This window comes from Ciona robusta, chromosome 2 (assembly GCF_009617815.1).
Source record: "Ciona robusta chromosome 2, ASM961781v2".
In the NCBI taxonomy this organism is placed as follows: domain Eukaryota; kingdom Metazoa; phylum Chordata; class Ascidiacea; order Phlebobranchia; family Cionidae; genus Ciona; species Ciona robusta.
In genome coordinates, this window is record NC_143236.1 from 2,926,510 (window position 1) to 2,944,113 (window position 17,604).

Genomic DNA, 17,604 nt, shown 5'->3' on the forward strand with positions numbered 1-17,604 from the left:
CTATTGGTGGTAAAACATTTGTAATACAACACATTCAAACAAGAAACGTTTCGGTCAAAAAACAAAACGTGGTTGGTAAACAAACGAAATTCAGTTGCAACATATTATCGCTCAGCAATTTTGACTTTTTGTACAACTAATATGGTATCGGAAACGTCACGATCAGCGTTCAAATACGACACATGCGCGGTTGTTCAGTCGAGGTCAATGTCGGTGGGAACTTCAAAAATCTTCGGTTCGTCTTCAGTTTCTTCCATTTTATCTTGGCCAAGGTCGGGGGCTTCATTTGATTTCTGCTTCGCAAAGCTCGAAAAATCCGGCATGTCCTGAGCACCGGTGAAATTGAACATTCCCGGCATTTCCTTTCTCATTCGTTCAGCCTCCGCCTAATGAATGCCGTAGATTGGTAAAGGCTTTAAAAATAACTAAAACACCAGTTACCCTTTCTCGTTCTTCTTGTTCTTTCTTTGCTTTCTCCTGCGCCTTTTGAGCTTTCTTTACTCTTTTTATTCTTGCCGCGATTTCCTTTTCTTTCTTCTTTCTCTCACGCGCCATTGTGTGTTCTCGAATTTTTGTTGCCTGCAAATGAAACAAATTTGATATTACCGAATTCGACCCGCCCATTTTTGAGTTTTTCTTGAGTAACACATTAAAGATTAAATTTCTATGTAGACAGACTGCTTTGGGGCAGAGTCGTATAAACACCGAGTAGTCCAACTGCCGTCTATGTGTGTCCAAAATAGAGCAAAAGTGGTGACTTTGACAATGGGTTTAAACGAACTTGTTAAGTTTTGTTTGTGTTTTCCTATTGTGGGAAGGTGTAAAACAGCTTCTATTTACCTTACCAAACATTTTTTAGAAAAAATGTATAAATTTAGCCGCATTAAATGACTGAAATGTCTCAAATCAACCGCTTCTAATTCTAATTTTTGACTTTTTTTGACACAGAAAACAAATAACACATGTTTTTTACATTTTTCAACCTTTAAATTTGTTTTTAGGCCCAAGTTTTTCTGTAATTTATCGAAAAACATACATTTTCCCTATACCTACTGTGTTATTTTGGACCCAAATTGCCGTTCAATTTGTGTTTTACGTAACAATGGGTTGGTCTACTCGTTATTTCTATGGCTCTGCTTTAGGGTACGCGAAAACACCAAGCGAGGGGAAATACCCCATAATTTGCGAATCAAATTTCCAACATTAGGCCTCTTTACCGAGTCGAACTCGAGTCTAGACTAGATATTTGACAAACAAAAATGAAATTGTGTGGGCAATTTGTAACTTATACCCTGTTTACAATCTTGGGTGAGTCACGTACGCTTTTTTAATGTATTTTTTTTTATATTGCAAGCCGATTTTTAAAAGTTACTTTTATATCAAAACTAAATAAAATGTTGCGACTTCCGAATGAATTTCTCGTATAACTAATATCACAAAGTCTCAATAATAATTTAGTAACTTTTTTGGTATTTAATTTGGAACTAAATTATGTTATTATTATTATTATAACGGCTATTTTACAGAGCAAGTTTATGGAAGAAATGGTCGCGAGTATGATTCATCCAAGGCAAGTGCAAGGAATCGTGACACCCTTGGATTAAGACCAAGAGATTTAATTCATAAAACGCTTCGTTTCGAGACACCTCGTGCACCTCATGAAAAATTAGTGTTGGAACAGTTGGTGAAGATATACAAGCGTGACATTAAGCCAATGGAGGATGCATACAACTATAACTATTTGCCAATTCGTACAGATGTAACAGGTGAATGAAAAGTAACGTATAAACGGTTTCCCAGACTGGGCCTTATAAACTTAAAAAGGTCGCCAAGCCCGAGAGTATACCAATTTAACACAAAGATGTATTTATACTATTTATAGTGAAGTGTCACAAAAGTTTAGTTAGAAAAGGTGAGCTCTAAAAGGTGTCACAAGCAAAACAATATGTAAATCACTGGTGTACTGTGTTCAAGTAACGTGTGTTAATTGCAAAATGGCTAGTATATGTGAGTGTCGGTTAACAATTCAGTTGTGGTTATTTTATTGTTCAAATTATCCCTTTTTGTTGTTTAAGTCGGACAAATTCAATCGAAACCAATTATTTTGTTCTTGGGTCCATGGAGTACAGGAAAAACTTCAATGATCAATTATTTTCTTGACACTGATATTCTCCGGGTCGGTAAGTTAAGGATGTGATAGCGATGTTTAAGTTTGTAAGTTATACTCTTACTTTGACCTGCAAGAAGCACAGGCTTTTTTTGTGTTTTAGTTTATGGTTTCCTATTAATTTGTTTTAGTTTATGGTTTCCTATTAATTTAAATAAATGAAATTGGTAACGATAATTTGTATTTTGTGAGGACATTTTTAGCAATTTTTTTAATCTGGATTTTTGTCCTAAGAGTTTTTTTATGTACAGTTTTGCGCGTATTTTGCATACAAGTTTTTTAGGCATTAAATATTACCAACAAGCTATTTGCAGAATGATTGATAGTAAAAGCTTCCCAAACAGAGGATTTGGGAGAAAAGCAATTTTTGTTAGCTAAAGTGTTGCACACAGTAACAGAAAAGTACTGGTACATAATTTCTTGCTCTTTAGGTGCTGAGCCCACCACATCAGAGTTTACTGTAGTGGGTTATGAGACAAGCATAAAAAACACAGAAGGTGCTGTACTTGTGTCAGATAAGATGAAAGAATTTTCGCCACTGGAAAAATATGGGCAAGGGTTCATAGAAAAGTTTGGCGGTATCGGACTACCTCATCCTTTACTAAAGAAAGTGACCTTTGTTGACACACCAGGTAAATGCACATTATAGTTGGTGAACTGGATGTAAAGTGCAGGAACAACACTACTTCACCTTTATAGTAAATGCACAATACCATTGAACGAATTTAAGAGACCACCTCATTTTAATGATTGTGTGACACACTTGACCAACAGGTATCATAGAAAATCGCAAGCAGCAAGAAAGAGGTTATCCATTCAATAAAGTCATGCAATGGTTTATTGATCACGCCGCACTTATTTTTGTTGTGTTTGATCCAACGAAGTTAGATGTTGGATCTGAACTTGAAACTTTGTTTCAACAGTTAAAAGGAAAAGAATCTCAAATAAGGTAAAAAACAGGTTATGTGATCATCAATTGAAAGACGAAAAGTTGGGACTCCCCACTCGAACTATGAAAATCAAAACACAACTTCTTAAGTCTACTTTTATATGTAATCATCAATAATTCTGTTGGTTAAGTTCTGTAAAACTACAGTGGATTATTCTGAGCATAAACCAAACATTAATCATTCAGGATAATACTAAACAAAGCAGACAGCATCGCATCACAGGAGTTAATGCGAGTGTACGGAGCATTGTTTTGGAGCTTGGCCCCGCTAATTAATGTAACAGAACCACCACGTGTTTACACTGGATCCTACTGGCCTTATGAATACAAACTCAACACAAACAGCGATCTATTTAAACAAGAGGAAGTATCTGTACTGCAGGTTTATTTATTAATGAATACCTTAAATATTTTAACATGGTCAGAGTCTAGTATTTTAACAAAAGCAAATACCTTGTGGGAAAAATTGTCTACATTTAAATTAGATAACTACTGCCTTACCTACCCCTTTTTTACTGTTGTATGAATAGGTTAAAGCGGTATTCTAAACTATGCAGTTTTCAGGATCTAAATGACATCATTGAAAATCGCCTGGAGAATAAAATCGCATTGATTCGACAGCACGCAGTGCGTGTGCGAATTCATGCACTTTTAGTTGATGAATACCTTGCTAAGTTCAAAACTGAAAGAAGCTTTTTAAGCAACCAAGAGCAAGTAAAATATGAAATTCTTAACAATCCAAAGAGATTCGACATTTATAAAGCAGTAACTTCTAAGCACAACATCAGTCCGTTTGATTTACCCGACCCTGAGATTTACAAGGATTTTTTCACACACAACCCACTAACTGAATTCATGTCTTTGGAACAGCATTGTGGGTATTTCTCAGGTTGCCCAATGGATGACCTTGAAACTGCCATCACAACAAGTTTACCTGGTCTACTACCATCTGTCAACCAACTAAGTAAAACTGAACTGTAAGACTTTTATTCTTCTGTTAACTTAGCTTGACTGTTCACTGTATTTGCATTATTTCTCCAAGTTCCTGTGTGCTCAAAGCACTTTGTAACCAAATGTTTTAACAAATTACATACATTTATGTTTTTAATTGCTTTGGAGAGTTTCTTTAATTCAACTAATAAAAGGGTTTAAATTTTACCTTTGGTTTGATTTCCTTTAACAAATCATGAATTTCATCGTCGTAATCAATCTTTTGGGCGACTTCAAAGTTGTGGCAAGCCTCTGCCCAATTTCCAAGAAATTTGTCAGCCTTACCAAGAACCTGCATGGCACAAGATTGTTGCAAGTTGCAACCAATGACAAGTTGCAACCAATGATATTGCAAGTTGCAACCAATGATATAAAGTGAAAGGAAAACACAGTAATACTCAACACACCTTGTATGCAGCTGCAGAATCTGGGTTAATTTCAAGTGCCTTCTTTGCATCACGTGTGGCAGCATTTGGTTTTGCCAACCGTAAGTATGCTCTAAAAATAATGCAGGTTATTTAATTGTTTATAGATATCCCAATTAAGTTCAACTTAGCAATTTAAAACCCCATATCTTTATTGCAATTATCAAATCTACAAACTTACGTTCCTCTCTTTACAAATAGAACAGTCTTCGTATTATCCAATTTGATTCCAGCAGTAAAATGTTCAATAGCTCCTTCGTTGTCTCCATTACTCATTGCTTCCATGCCCAGTCTTCTCATCTTCATAGCCTAAAGTACACACAGTGGTCAGTGAACAATGTCAACAGTTTCCTCACCCCTATATTTTTATACTGATGACAACTGTCCTCATAAGTTATTATTTAATATCCTGGTAAAAACAATTACCTCATCCTGCTCCTCTTCCGTTGCTTCTTTTGAGTCATCGCCCATGTCTTGAGGTGGATCAGTATCACCAGGAATCACTCCTTCCATGTCGATATCTGAAAAAAGCAATGTTTCTGCTGATCTTACTTTATCAAAATGCAGACCAAAGCAGGGGCTTAGACAGTAATTTACAAAGGGCAAGCGGGTGGGGTTAAACTTTATTATAAAACATTGCTTTATGCTACAAGGTATGGTTACTTTATGCATTATATAAAAAGGATCCGCATCACATTCTGACTACGCCACTAAAGCAAGGCAAGGTCCTATCTACTTTTTCATACCAAGATCACTTTCCTCATCTTCTTCTTCCTCCTCTTCCTCAGAACTTTCCTTCTTTGACCATGCTGACTTTCCTGAAGCAGCTTCAGCATATGATGGTTTGTCACCATTAGCTTCAGTTGCAGGCGGATCTGGCAATGTTGCTTTCATGCTAAAAATAAATTGTTTTTATTTTTGATGTAAGGGTAAAATAAAATTCATATATATATATATATATATTATATATAACTTTTTTACATAAATATTTGTTTGATGTTTCAAGTGTATTATCATTTATATTAAAATACAATAAAAATTAACAACATTAAAACTAGAATCCGTATATAAACATTGCTTTGCCTATATATCAAATAAAACCTATCCCGGTATGTTAAGATTAACAAAAATTCCTACAATGAAACAACAACATATTATATGTAAAATCAATATTGCTTACTCATCAACAAGCCAGTCTTTAAGGAATTTCAATTCAGGTGTATGGAGAATTGAAGTGTTGAACTTGATAAGTTTAATGAACTGCTCCAGCATGCTTAGCTTATCTTTTGTAATTCCGAATGCCTCCATGGCTTCGCAGGTTGTTGTTGTATACTCACCAAGAATATACCTTACTTGCGCTGAAATTGAACAAGATATACTGCGGTGAGTAACATCGGTTTTTGTTTGACAAAACTTAAATGAAAATATAAAATTAAAAGTTAACTACATAAAATGTAAAATTAAACGTTAACTCCATAACACCGCTCAGCACAACGTGCTCTTTGTAAACAACAACCGCTGCAATGGAATTAAGAACACGCTCGAATTTTGTCACGCTTCGTTGAATGTCGATAAGTAAACAAACTAAAAACAATAACTTTGGCGCGAAAGTCGGTAATCCCATTTGGTTTGCATTTACAACCGTTGAAGTTTTGTATTAAATGGTCAAATTTGATTATGCGGAAACTTAAGGTATACAGGCCTCAGCAATATTGTCAACAGGGGTCGGAAGCTAAAGTGGCCATGTCCCCTGGCCACCCTCTACCAACATGGACATGGCCATCTACCAACATGGACATGGCCAACTACCAACATGGACATGGCCAACTACCAACATGGACATGGCCAGCTACCAACATGGACATGGCCAGCTACCAACATGGACATGGCCAGCTACCAACATGGACATGGCCAACTACCAACATGGACATGGCCAACTACCAACATGGACATGGCCATCTACCAACCTCGTAAGGCTGGCCATCCACCAAAATGGCACGGGGGCCCGACTACCAAACTGGCGAGGAACCAAATTGCAAACTTGGGACCAAATAGTTCTCAGAGATAGGCTATGCCAATCTTAGAGATATTAATATATAACACTATATATGGTATATAAGTATCTCTCTGATGTCAATATAGTGAAGTAGGCTATATGCAAATGTTAAGTGAGTAGTAAAAAGAACAATGAGGTATTTTTTATATCAGTGTAGTTAAAGACGGGAATAGTTATTTATTTTTATTTTTTGTTGTTTTTTAGTTCGTTGGATCAGTGTACAAACCGAAATCATACCAAAACAAGATAAACACTTCAAACCCCCAATGGTTTGTGGTGTGTTTTAAAGTTAGCATACATTTAAGAATTTGGGTTAAACACTTTACATGTTGTACCAGGACCCTCTGACAAGACTTTGATAGAATGTAGTATATTGTGATTTAGTCTTTTTTTTATAGAATGTAGTATAATGTGAGTTAGCCTTCAAGAATGCAGTATAATGTGAGTTAGTTTCAATTATGGGCGCCATGGAGGGGCAGGGTAGACAAGTCTACCTTAAAGTTTTCTGCACTGCAATAATCTGTAAACATTGGCATTATTTTGTTTTAAAAGAATGGGTGCAAGTGAAGAATCTTCCCCCAACCTTATTTGCTAACCACTAACCGCTATAACCACTAACTACTAACCCCTATAACCACTAACTCCCTATCCATCAACACCTAACCCCCTAACTTAGGGGTTAGTGGTTAGCAAATAAGGTGGGGGAGATTCTTTACTAGCACCAAAGAATGCATGTCTAAATATCCCTGCCTTTCTACTTTCTAAAAAGTTTGGAGGGAATGGTTTTTAATGTCATTTGTCAAAAATGTCAAAAAGCTGTTCTTTTAATTATAGGAACATTGTTTACAAAAAGTTGATTGGCAACTGATTTGTTTATTACAGTTTAAATAGGCTATAAGTTCTGAAGGATATATTTAAATTTTTAGATCTCACTTTATATTCTATTCGCTCCTAAGCATATTATGTTGCTATGATCAACTTAACTTACACGTTCTGGATATGTAACTACGCTGCAATAAAATAAAACAACACAATATTGTTTACATTTTTTTAAGTTCATTGTAAATAGCAGGCAGTGCATGAAATATATCATTAAAATCATATTCAATAAAATATTGCGGAAAATCACAGATGAATTGTGACAACGTTCTGGAAATAATGGATTGTTTCTCATCATTTAAACTGCAAAAAAAATGTAGAATGTGAGCTAAACAAACCAGAATATCTACTGTGGTAAATTGGTCTATTTCATACTAATACTACAGAACGATTTACAAATTTGCCAATTGGGAAAAAGTTTTTATACCTCAATAGTGCACTTGTTTCAGGACTATGGTTGGCTGAATCGACTTGAAGTTTTGCAAACCAGGTATTAAAGTCTTTTTCCGTTCCACATTTAATGCCAGTTTGGCTTGTTTTCTCAAGAGCGTCTATGATTTTTCCCTTTTCTGAACTTAATTTTATTGCAGTTTGAAATTTGTCTTCAAACTCTGAAAGAAAATATTTATAAAAATCTTATATTAATAATAACTATATTTGTCCCTTCGATTGCAGCAGTGAAGATTAAAAAATATTTAAAACAAAAAGACAAGATATAAGGGCAAAACAACAGTTGTTAAAACACGCTTATAAGGTTAAAAACATATTTACATTTAATTGGAAGAACAAAAGCATGGTTGTTACACCTGGATAAATTTCTAAATAGCCGATTTTTTTAGTTAAGGTTGAAACAGCTGTATATATACATTCGTTGTAAGATGTTTATGAATAGCATCAGTGTATAACTTGCATATATGCTTTCATTTGATTTTTATGTGCTCAACGATTACCTTTATTTGATAAATGATTCAGCTGTTGACTTTTTATTTCATATTCCGTATGACAAATGCAAACAGGACATTTCCATTCTTCTATTTTGACATGTTTGAAAGATTTTTTCGGAACATTAATGCACTTCCGGTGATACCACCGGAAACATATGTCACATCCAATCTAAAATATAATTTGTTAACATTTAAATATAATGAAATCTGAAGAAAAATATGTTAACTCACCCAAGGTGATTGAGTTACTTCCTGTGAGCTACCGCACACACTGCACAGGGTTTTCAGGTCATCTAATGAAACATACACCCCAAAATAAATTTTTATTAGATTTATAACAATATTAACTCTTTTACCTGAGTTTTGTAAAATTTTTACAGCAATACTGTATCTTAAATTTATTATTTTTTTGTTGTCGAAATGTATCCTCTTTCTTATTTTCTTCTTATTGCTTAACAAAGCTTCGGCAATCTGTACAATCAAAACAAAGGAAAGCAGTAAATAATAAATTTTAATAGCCAACATAGTCAACACTGGTAAAACAAACAAAAAAGTACTCTGTAAGATGTCTGTAAAAAAACAAACAAATTAAAAATTCATATTATATTCTGCCAAAAGTTGTACTAAGCACAATTTAATAAACAAAAATATGGTTTAATTTATTTACCTTCAACACAAATATCCCACAGCTAGAAGAGTCTGTTTGTTTTGGATGGGTTAATTTGCCCTGTGTCCATTTTGTGCTTAAAAGCTGATCGTCAAATTTGTTGTTGCGAATTTTGAGGTAATTTCTGTTTAAGGCAAAAGAAATTTTATAAATGCTAAGGTTAAATAGCAGTAACCATATCTATTTATTCACCTGAATTTTGCGATTACATCAGTGATGCAGTTTTGAAAGGGTTCCACTAAAAACATTGTTTTTGTTGGCAAATGAATGTACTGCAAGGAATATAAAATCACATTTACAAACTGATATAATAATAACTGAAACATTATTGTTTTTATAAAAAAAAATTGTTACATATTTAACAAAGTTTCGAAACATATTACCAGCAAATTCCAATGATTTCTATTGAGGTTATATCCTCCAATCAAAGCTTTATACCGTGCAAAGTTTACCTGTAACACATACCCATGTTAAGAAAATGGCTCAAAAAACACAACTTATTTAAAACTTACATTTTTTAACATGTTTCTTTTTAGCACACTGTTGTTCTCCTCGAGAATACAACCCACTAAAAATGTATCCAAGACATATACATCCGTGTCCCTTGCCAGTAAATGAACAAAGAAGTCTATTACCTGCAAAGAATTGCAGAAATTCTTGTCTGTAAAATCAGTTATAAAAAACTGCATCATAAAATAAAAAAATAAGATTTTAAAATTGATACACACAATCCCAACTTACTGAACCATCCACCCATTCCTTTGCGCCAAGTGTGCAAAATGAGCTATGCCGAAGCAACAAGGCTCCACTTTGTAGTGATGATACAATCATATTATTTTGAGGGCAACTCCACAACTTTTTTACCTAAAAATAAAAATGTTAATAATTTCCTCAAAAAAGAATCAGTGTGTTAAATACTTCAGAAATCTCAGCCAGAGGTGGTGAAAAAAATATTGGTGGGTTTCTGGATTCGAAATGATATGGTGGTGAATGCGATACCAGAATGGGTAATGGCACTACTGGGGATGACATCACAGGAACAGATGATGACATCACTGGATCAGGCGATGACACCACTGGAACAGGGGATGACACCACAGGAACAGCGGATGACACCACCGGAACAGGGGATGACACCACCGGAACAGGGAATGACACCACAGGAACAGGGGATGACACCACAGGAACAGGGGATGACACGACTGGAACAGGGGATGACACCACAGGAACAGGGGATGACACCACAGGAACAGGGGATGGCACCACCGGAACAAGGGATGACACCACCGTAACAGATGATGACACCACAGGAACAGGGGATGACACCACAGGAACAGGGGATGACACCACCGGAACAGGGGATGACACCACAGGAACAGGGGATGACACCACAGGAACAGGGGATGACACCACTGGAACAGGGGATGACACCACCAGAACAGGGGATGACACCACAGGAACAGGGGATGGCACCACCGGAACAAGGGATGACACCACCGTAACAGATGATGACACCACAGGAACAGGGGATGACACCACAGGAACAAGGGATGACACCACCGGAACAGGGGATGACACCACAGGAACAGGGGATGACACCACAGGAACAGGGGATGACACCACTGGAACAGGGGATGACACCACCAGAACAGGGGATGACACCACAGGAACAGGGGATGGCACCACCGGAACAGGGGATGACACCACCGGAACAGGGGATGGCACCACCGGAACAGGGGATGACACCACAGGAACAGGGGATGACACCACAGGAACAGCGGATGACACCACCGGAACAGGGGATGACACCACCGGAACAGGGGATGACACCACCGGAACAGGGGATGACACCACCGGAACAGGGGATGACACCACCGCAACAGGGGATGGCACCACAGGAACAGGGGATGACACCACTGGAACAGGTGTGGGCACTATATTAGGTTTCGTTTGTAATCCTCTGGCTGTAATAAAAACAGATGGCAGTAGTTCATGGAGTATACTCGGTAAGTAAAATAAATGTAATACTCACACTTTGTTGGAACCACAATACCGTCATCCGTGTACTCCAAGGTATCAAATTTTCTTTTTAAAATTGATCTGAATTTTTGGTTGATTGATTCATTTTCCAAATGAATACAAAAACGACTGATGAACAGAAAATTAACCATATCCATTCCACAAAATGAATACCTTCAGTTGGAAAATAAAAACAAAGCAATTACAAAACAGGAGAGAGGTTCTTATTTCACAAAACATTTAGAAAAAGTTAAATTCACCTGTCACGAGCCATGTCCGCATTTCTTTGTTCACAAACACTAGTGTTCACAGACAGGTTCGTATTACGAATATCTCTAAATGATTTAGTTGGTCCCTTTTTTTTACTCTTGTTGTGAAATGCATCACATAAACTATAATGTGCAGTTTCAATCGTTGTATCGATTTTAACCATTTCGAGAGTCCCAGCTTTTTCTCTTTCTAAATTTTCTTTATTCCAGGGGTAAAGCATTCCACGGTAAGGTGAAAACAAACCTGGGCTTCTGTTTTCACCATGCAATGCCACCTTTTAACAAAAAAGGAAAATACCACGTTTAGCTGTGAACAATATTTAATATCCCTTAATTTGATTTTGTAGCATATCAAATATATAAACAAGTTTACCTGGGATGGAATATCTGAGATAACAACACATGGTTGCTTTGAAAATGCTAAAATGGCATCAATATAGTCCCTGGCAGATTCTTGACGTAACAGGCATTTTTTGTAAATGCAGACACCATGAATGCACCGGAAATGTACAATTCCACCTTAAAACAGCAAATATTCAAATTTCAATCTTTTTGGGTGTATAAGTATAGATAATTATTCTATCGCTCAAGATTTACACACATTCAATTTTAAAATGTTGTCTTACCACCACACTTCTTAATGCTTTTGTAAGCTTTAGGAAATATTTCTTTGAACAATATTAGCTCCTGTAGCTCGTTTACCATATCTTCAGTGCTTCCTGAAGGTATTCCAAATTTTTCGCAAATTTCTTTTAAATCTTTTGAAGATGACTGCCACATAAAACAGTTATGTTATTACATATTAACAAGAATAGCTTTGATTTGATTAATCTTACTGATTTTGGTGAATGAAGTGCAGTTAAGATCTCTTCGTGGCTAACTTCTATTTTTGATTGTGCTTTATTTGGTTTGGCCTTTTGCAATGCTGAGCCCTTTTTAAATTCTGTATTTGGAAGTTGACATGATTTTCTAACTTTTTTTCCCATCCACGGTGCAACTGATCCATATGTTACATCCACTTTCCATGGGTTTGTTGTTGAACCTAGATAATTAATTCATATTAATCATAGAATAAAAAACTATAACTACACAAGGTATTATAAAATCACCTACCAAAAAAACCTCTTCCAATCATCTCATAATGGTACCTCTGCCAAGTCTCATCGACATTTATATTTGCACTGACAGGCAGCACCGGTTTCTTTAAACTGCTTACTACATTACAAAATTGTCATTTAATACTGTTATAAAGAACTGACAATAAGGAGATAATATTAAATATTATTTGTTGAAAAATACATAAAAATGATAAACTAACCTGGCCGAAGACATGCATTTCCCCAATTTCCATCACCAACTACTATATCTGGTTTTGTGCCACAACGAATGCATGTAAAATCATAGTTTATGTCTTGTAAAGCTATAAAATGGTAAATCCCATTCCGAATTGATGAAATCGGTAATGATATATCATCATCAAAAATTGTTTTTAAATTTCTCTCCACAGCTACATGATTCTGTGCAAATAGAAAAATAATTTAACTATAAATAAAATATTAATTCATACTTTATTACAGTAGTCAAATAGTCATTCCTTGCAATAATCACATACCAACCAACAATTACTAAAAATTAAACATTTTACCTTTAAACCTCGAATTAAGTGATGACAAAGTTTAATGGTTAAAAGAACATGGTTGTTAAAGTTGTGGATCCCACTTTTATAATCTTGAAACCGGAAAGTTAATCCACAATTAATGCAGTGTTTGCGGATTGTTTCCACACCTAAATAAAACATTTTTCTAATAATTCTATATTAATATAAAAACATTTTTTTTACTGTGATGTGTATATTTCAGTGTAATACTGGTTCTTATTAGTAGAGCACCCTACCCCATTTAACGCCCATCCCATACACTGATGCTTTATTGGGTGCCAGTTCTTTTAATATGCCCTTGCATGAAGCACATAATTTCTCTGCTGCAATCAGTGGTTGTCCAGGACAATCCTCAACCAGCAAATCTTTGCTAAGTACAGCTGGAATTCTTTTTTCTTTTAACATGTATTCCATGATAAATACATCATTTTGCTGCAACTTGTTCAACAATCTAACAAAAAAATATAACAGTGAAAAGGAGTTTATCACCTAAGGTTACATTTACACTACGCTACAATTTATTTAAACGTTCCAAATTTAGTATATACCTATCTTTGGTGTCAGAGAACAACTTCTTTTGGTGTTGGAACATGTACCATTTTGCAACGTATTCATGAACACACGATCTCATTTCACCAGAAACAGGACATTGGCAAGACCAACTACCAACCTGAGAGTCAAATGTCACTCTGACTCGCTGGAGTTTACTATAATATTTGATTTCTTTGGTGTATACGGAGTAATATTGGTTTCTATTACTATATCCAAACAGTCCAAAATCCGCATGTACAATCAATGTTTGGGAATGAAGTAGGCTGCTTTCCTGTAAATGTTCGCATCGAGCTTTCGAATCTGCTGATATTAAATTTATTTTGAGAAGTTCTTCAAGGGAACCTAGATCTAGTGAAAGCTTGGGAGCAATAGGCAAATTTCCATCACTAGCAGATTGAAGATGTTCACACTCAATTGCAGGATTGGACAATGCGGCAACCCTCATCATATCCATGCATTCCTGATTACAACAATGTATCAATTTCTTCACAATGCATTTTTGTACGTGAATTGGTGCCATTAACCCAGTATTGGAACGTGCTATGAAAAAAATGCCATCTTTCTGGTTAATGCAGAAACCGGCCAATTTATTGTGCAAATTATGCACTATTGCTTCATGTCGCTGAAGAGATGATGCATGTTGGTACTGTTTCTTGCAACTTGTGAAACAGCATTGATAAGTTTGGTTTTCCTTTTTGGACTTTTCTTTTTCGAAAATATCTAAAAAAACAAATCTTAAATAAACAAATTCCCCAAAACAAAATCCTATTGTTTTTTTTAAATCTTTACATGTATGATAAGTACCATGTTAGGTATTAAGAAAAGAAACAAGTAGCCTACCATATTCTGTAAGTCCACCATGAGCTTAGTTCACTACAGCTGCTAAATTAAGTGGACTTAGACTCAAGGGACATAGTGGAACTAGGAGGCATAGTACACTTAAATCAATTAAAATTCAAGTTCAAAAAAGCCAAACAAATGGTTACAATTAATAAAACAATGCAAAAACGTGGCAAAAAAATACCCAATAGACTTGATCCAGATTTTCCCAGTTCACTGCTTCTGTGTAGCTTTCCATAGCAGCGTTCTGGTTAAAACAAATATATCTTAAACAAATAGAAAAGTAATCTTAACAAAAATTAATTAAATCCTCAAAAACTTTAACTAAACAATTGCACTATAAAGTGCTTTTGTTCAAATAGTTAAGTAATTGATGATTAATTGATAATGGTGTGGTTTCAAATCTGAAAATTTAGTCTAAAATTTATAAACATATATTATTATTATTTGATTTTAATCAATAGACAATAAACGCTCGAATCAAGAATTAAGATATGTGCAAAAAAGTCGCCTAAATAAAACAACAAATATAAGAACAACAGTACGAGAAACGAGGTTCTATGTGACCACTTACATGCTGAATAGTGTGTTAGACAAATTTAGGCGAAGACAGCAGTCAGCAGGGGAAAATGTAGGCTGCAAACTTTACATTTAAGTTAAAACATACAGCTACAAATAAATGTTTACTGATTAGCCTATAATATAGTATGGTGGGGTAAGATGGGACACCTTCAGCACATAATATCAAAATATCCTGATCGTGTTTCAATCAATTTACAACGATTCATTAAATTTTTGAAGATACGGTTTTATAATTCTTTAAATGTTCTTTGTTTACTACCAAATGGTACAGGAAAATGGAATGTCCCTCTTTCCCCACGCTACTATAATTTTGTTATCTATGTACTTACTGGCATGAAGTTCAAAATTGTATTTTCTTGTTACAAGCTTGCCACACTTTGGACAGTGAAAATGAGATCTGAACCTTTTACCCTTTACTCTTTGAACATTTGGTGCACACGATTTTGTACAAGGATAACACTTAACTAAAAGAAAAATATTTAATGGCACACATTGAACATGATTAAGATAATACAAATAAAGAGAAGTACTTACTCTTTTTGTCTTGGTCGGTAATAGTAATGGGTGTAACATTACCACTATCAACTTTTGTATTCATATTTTGGTATTTGAAAATCTGTTAAAACCGAAACGTTTTACCCTTAGTTTTTAGTTTTAGTTTTGTAAAAACAATTGAGATATAAACATTAGTAAAATAAGCAGGAGTCAGTGTGGCTTTAATTGGGAATGGTGGAAACCTAAAAATATTGTTTTAACCTTATAAAGTTTACATAGCAAAGAAACTAGCTCAGCAGGTTAATTACTGTAGATTAACTACAAGTTGCAAAATATTATTAATACAAAAATGTTTCAATTTTGTCCCACCACCCCACATTGTAGTTTTGTGGGTTTTTTTATTAATAAAGGTATGATAGTACTAATTCGTGGTATCGCTGGAAAAACGGCATATAGTAGGACGGGGGAAGATGGGACATTTAAGCACATATGGCCCAATATTTCCAAAATCAAAACAGATAGTGGTTTTTTAGGTGATACCAGAAACTATTACTATAATTCCTTTAATAATTGACAACAATTCAAAAATGTATAAAACACAGAAGGAGTTTTAGTGAATTTCACAACAGGTGGAATTTTATGAATTCGAAAATACACAGGCTAAGACTGGACAGTTTAAAATCATTGTAAAATTTGATTAATAAGTGTATTTATTATTAGGAATACACTTAAATAACACGAAATAATAGTTTACACTTTAAAAATTAAGTTAATAAATTCTTTTTTATTGGTATAGTTTTTAACATGTTACCTACAGTATATTCTTATATGCAAGTGACTAAATTTTGAATAGATGTTCCATATATTATGTTGTTATTCTATCAATGCATTAAATTTGAATCACCCATAAGGTATTAATTATTAAATAAAGTAAAGTTTTTAAAGTGTGACAATAAAAACCTACAAAGCTACAATGTTGGGGAAGGTGGGACACCAAATTAAAATATTTTTTGTATTAATACTATATTCTGCAACTTATAGTTAACCTACCGAATTTAACCAGCTCTACTAGTTATAAAATTCCATCTGCTTAACTGTGATTCAGCAAGCATTTAAATTAGCATCATACCAATTCGCGTTTTTACCTGTTTAAAATGTACTGTTTCCATTTAAAACATTTTTTAACATTTAACAATAACCATAGGTTTTGAAGCGCGTTGTATAAAGTCGTTGTAATACTGTGGAATAATTCTGAAACTTTAGGTGGGTCCGTAAAAAAATATTCCTTCCTTAAAAGTGTCCCATATTGCCCCACTTCACTATATGTACCGTACAGTTTGTTTGTTCGCTAACTCCCTTAAACATTCTCATATGCTCGATTATAAAACGTGCCAGTTTTCCAAAACTAGCGGTACGAAATCAAAACTGTTTATAACTTCGAAGATAAGAATTTATGTGAAACAATGGCGCTTCGATAAGCAAATTATTTTTTTAACTTTATTTTCGTTTTTACATTTTGCATAGGTACATTTCCACCATCTGCACTGTTGGCGTCGCTATGGCTGATTACGTTAGATATCAAGCTGTGTCGATAATTACCAGTAATAAAATAAACACCTAAATCACTTCATTATTAGATTTGCCTTTGCTATAGTATTGTTCCATTTTGTAAAGCAAATAATATAGTTTGCACTTGGTTTTCTAACATCGGCGGTACGAAATCAAAATAATAAAAGATAATAAATTATATAAAGCGAAAGCGCCTGATAAGCAAACTATTATTCTCAACTTTCTTTTCGGTCGCGAGCACCGAAGGAACCTGCTGCATTTAAAAAGTCTTAATTAATCAAAGCGTATCAAGCTGACACCACATTTAAACTGTCCACCATTTTGTTTTACACCGAGCAGAATAAAGGAAAAAGGTTCGAAGGCGCAAGGATAAACGTCAATCAAATGTCGTGTAACTAACATTGGCGGGCTTTTCTCCCCACTTTTAGCGGGCATTCACTCCCCAAGCCAGATGTTTTTCGCTACCGCCGGATGTGTTACTTTGTCAAAACAATTTATTCGCGAACAATTTATAAATAAGTTGGGATTGCGAGACAGAAGAAAA

The 17,604-nt window shown here is 34.8% G+C and overlaps 3 protein-coding genes across 7 annotated transcripts; 1 reads left to right on the top strand and 2 right to left on the bottom strand.

The window, feature by feature from the left end:
• Position 1: 1 nt before the first annotated feature.
• LOC149740126 (putative protein FAM10A4) lies at positions 2–5,915 on the bottom strand. Its single transcript, XM_089872213.1, has 8 exons — positions 5,712–5,915; positions 5,278–5,426; positions 4,958–5,052; positions 4,713–4,840; positions 4,514–4,604; positions 4,276–4,398; positions 442–579; positions 2–386 (listed from the first exon to the last, which is right to left on the bottom strand). Exons 1-8 carry the CDS (start codon positions 5,837–5,839, stop codon positions 195–197), a joined length of 1,044 nt encoding a protein of 347 aa, XP_089728339.1. The 5' UTR covers positions 5,840–5,915; the 3' UTR covers positions 2–194.
• Positions 665–4,274, top strand: LOC149740127 (sarcalumenin-like). Of its 2 annotated transcripts, none has more exons than XM_089872194.1 (7): positions 665–1,308; positions 1,527–1,766; positions 2,076–2,180; positions 2,599–2,799; positions 2,942–3,116; positions 3,303–3,498; positions 3,674–3,824. In XM_089872194.1, exons 1-7 carry the CDS (start codon positions 1,260–1,262, stop codon positions 3,689–3,691), a joined length of 984 nt encoding a protein of 327 aa, XP_089728320.1. In that variant the 5' UTR covers positions 665–1,259; the 3' UTR covers positions 3,692–3,824. The 2 variants fall into 2 exon arrangements, with proteins under 2 accessions (XP_089728320.1, XP_089728319.1); XM_089872193.1 differs by having other exon boundaries at positions 667–1,308; positions 3,681–4,274.
• A 1,098-nt stretch (positions 5,916–7,013) lies between the features above and the next one.
• Positions 7,014–17,389, bottom strand: LOC149740128 (uncharacterized). 4 transcript variants are annotated; one of them, XM_089872179.1, is made up of 25 exons: positions 16,637–17,382; positions 15,531–15,612; positions 15,326–15,460; positions 14,599–14,661; positions 13,571–14,294; positions 13,259–13,473; positions 13,011–13,150; positions 12,684–12,882; positions 12,479–12,580; positions 12,202–12,407; positions 11,992–12,136; positions 11,739–11,884; positions 11,357–11,640; positions 11,110–11,270; positions 9,996–11,041; positions 9,819–9,941; positions 9,590–9,712; positions 9,461–9,529; positions 9,270–9,349; positions 9,078–9,201; positions 8,767–8,881; positions 8,642–8,703; positions 8,417–8,579; positions 7,894–8,077; positions 7,014–7,769 (listed from the first exon to the last, which is right to left on the bottom strand). In XM_089872179.1, exons 1-25 carry the CDS (start codon positions 16,658–16,660, stop codon positions 7,628–7,630), a joined length of 4,857 nt encoding a protein of 1,618 aa, XP_089728305.1. In that variant the 5' UTR covers positions 16,661–17,382; the 3' UTR covers positions 7,014–7,627. The 4 variants fall into 4 exon arrangements, 3 of the variants coding, with proteins under 3 accessions (XP_089728305.1, XP_089728306.1, XP_089728307.1); XM_089872180.1 differs by lacking the exon at positions 12,479–12,580 and having other exon boundaries at positions 16,637–17,383; XM_089872181.1 differs by lacking the exons at positions 7,014–7,769; positions 7,894–8,077; positions 8,642–8,703 and having other exon boundaries at positions 8,437–8,579; positions 16,637–17,388.
• Between the last annotated feature and the right edge of the window lie 215 nt (positions 17,390–17,604).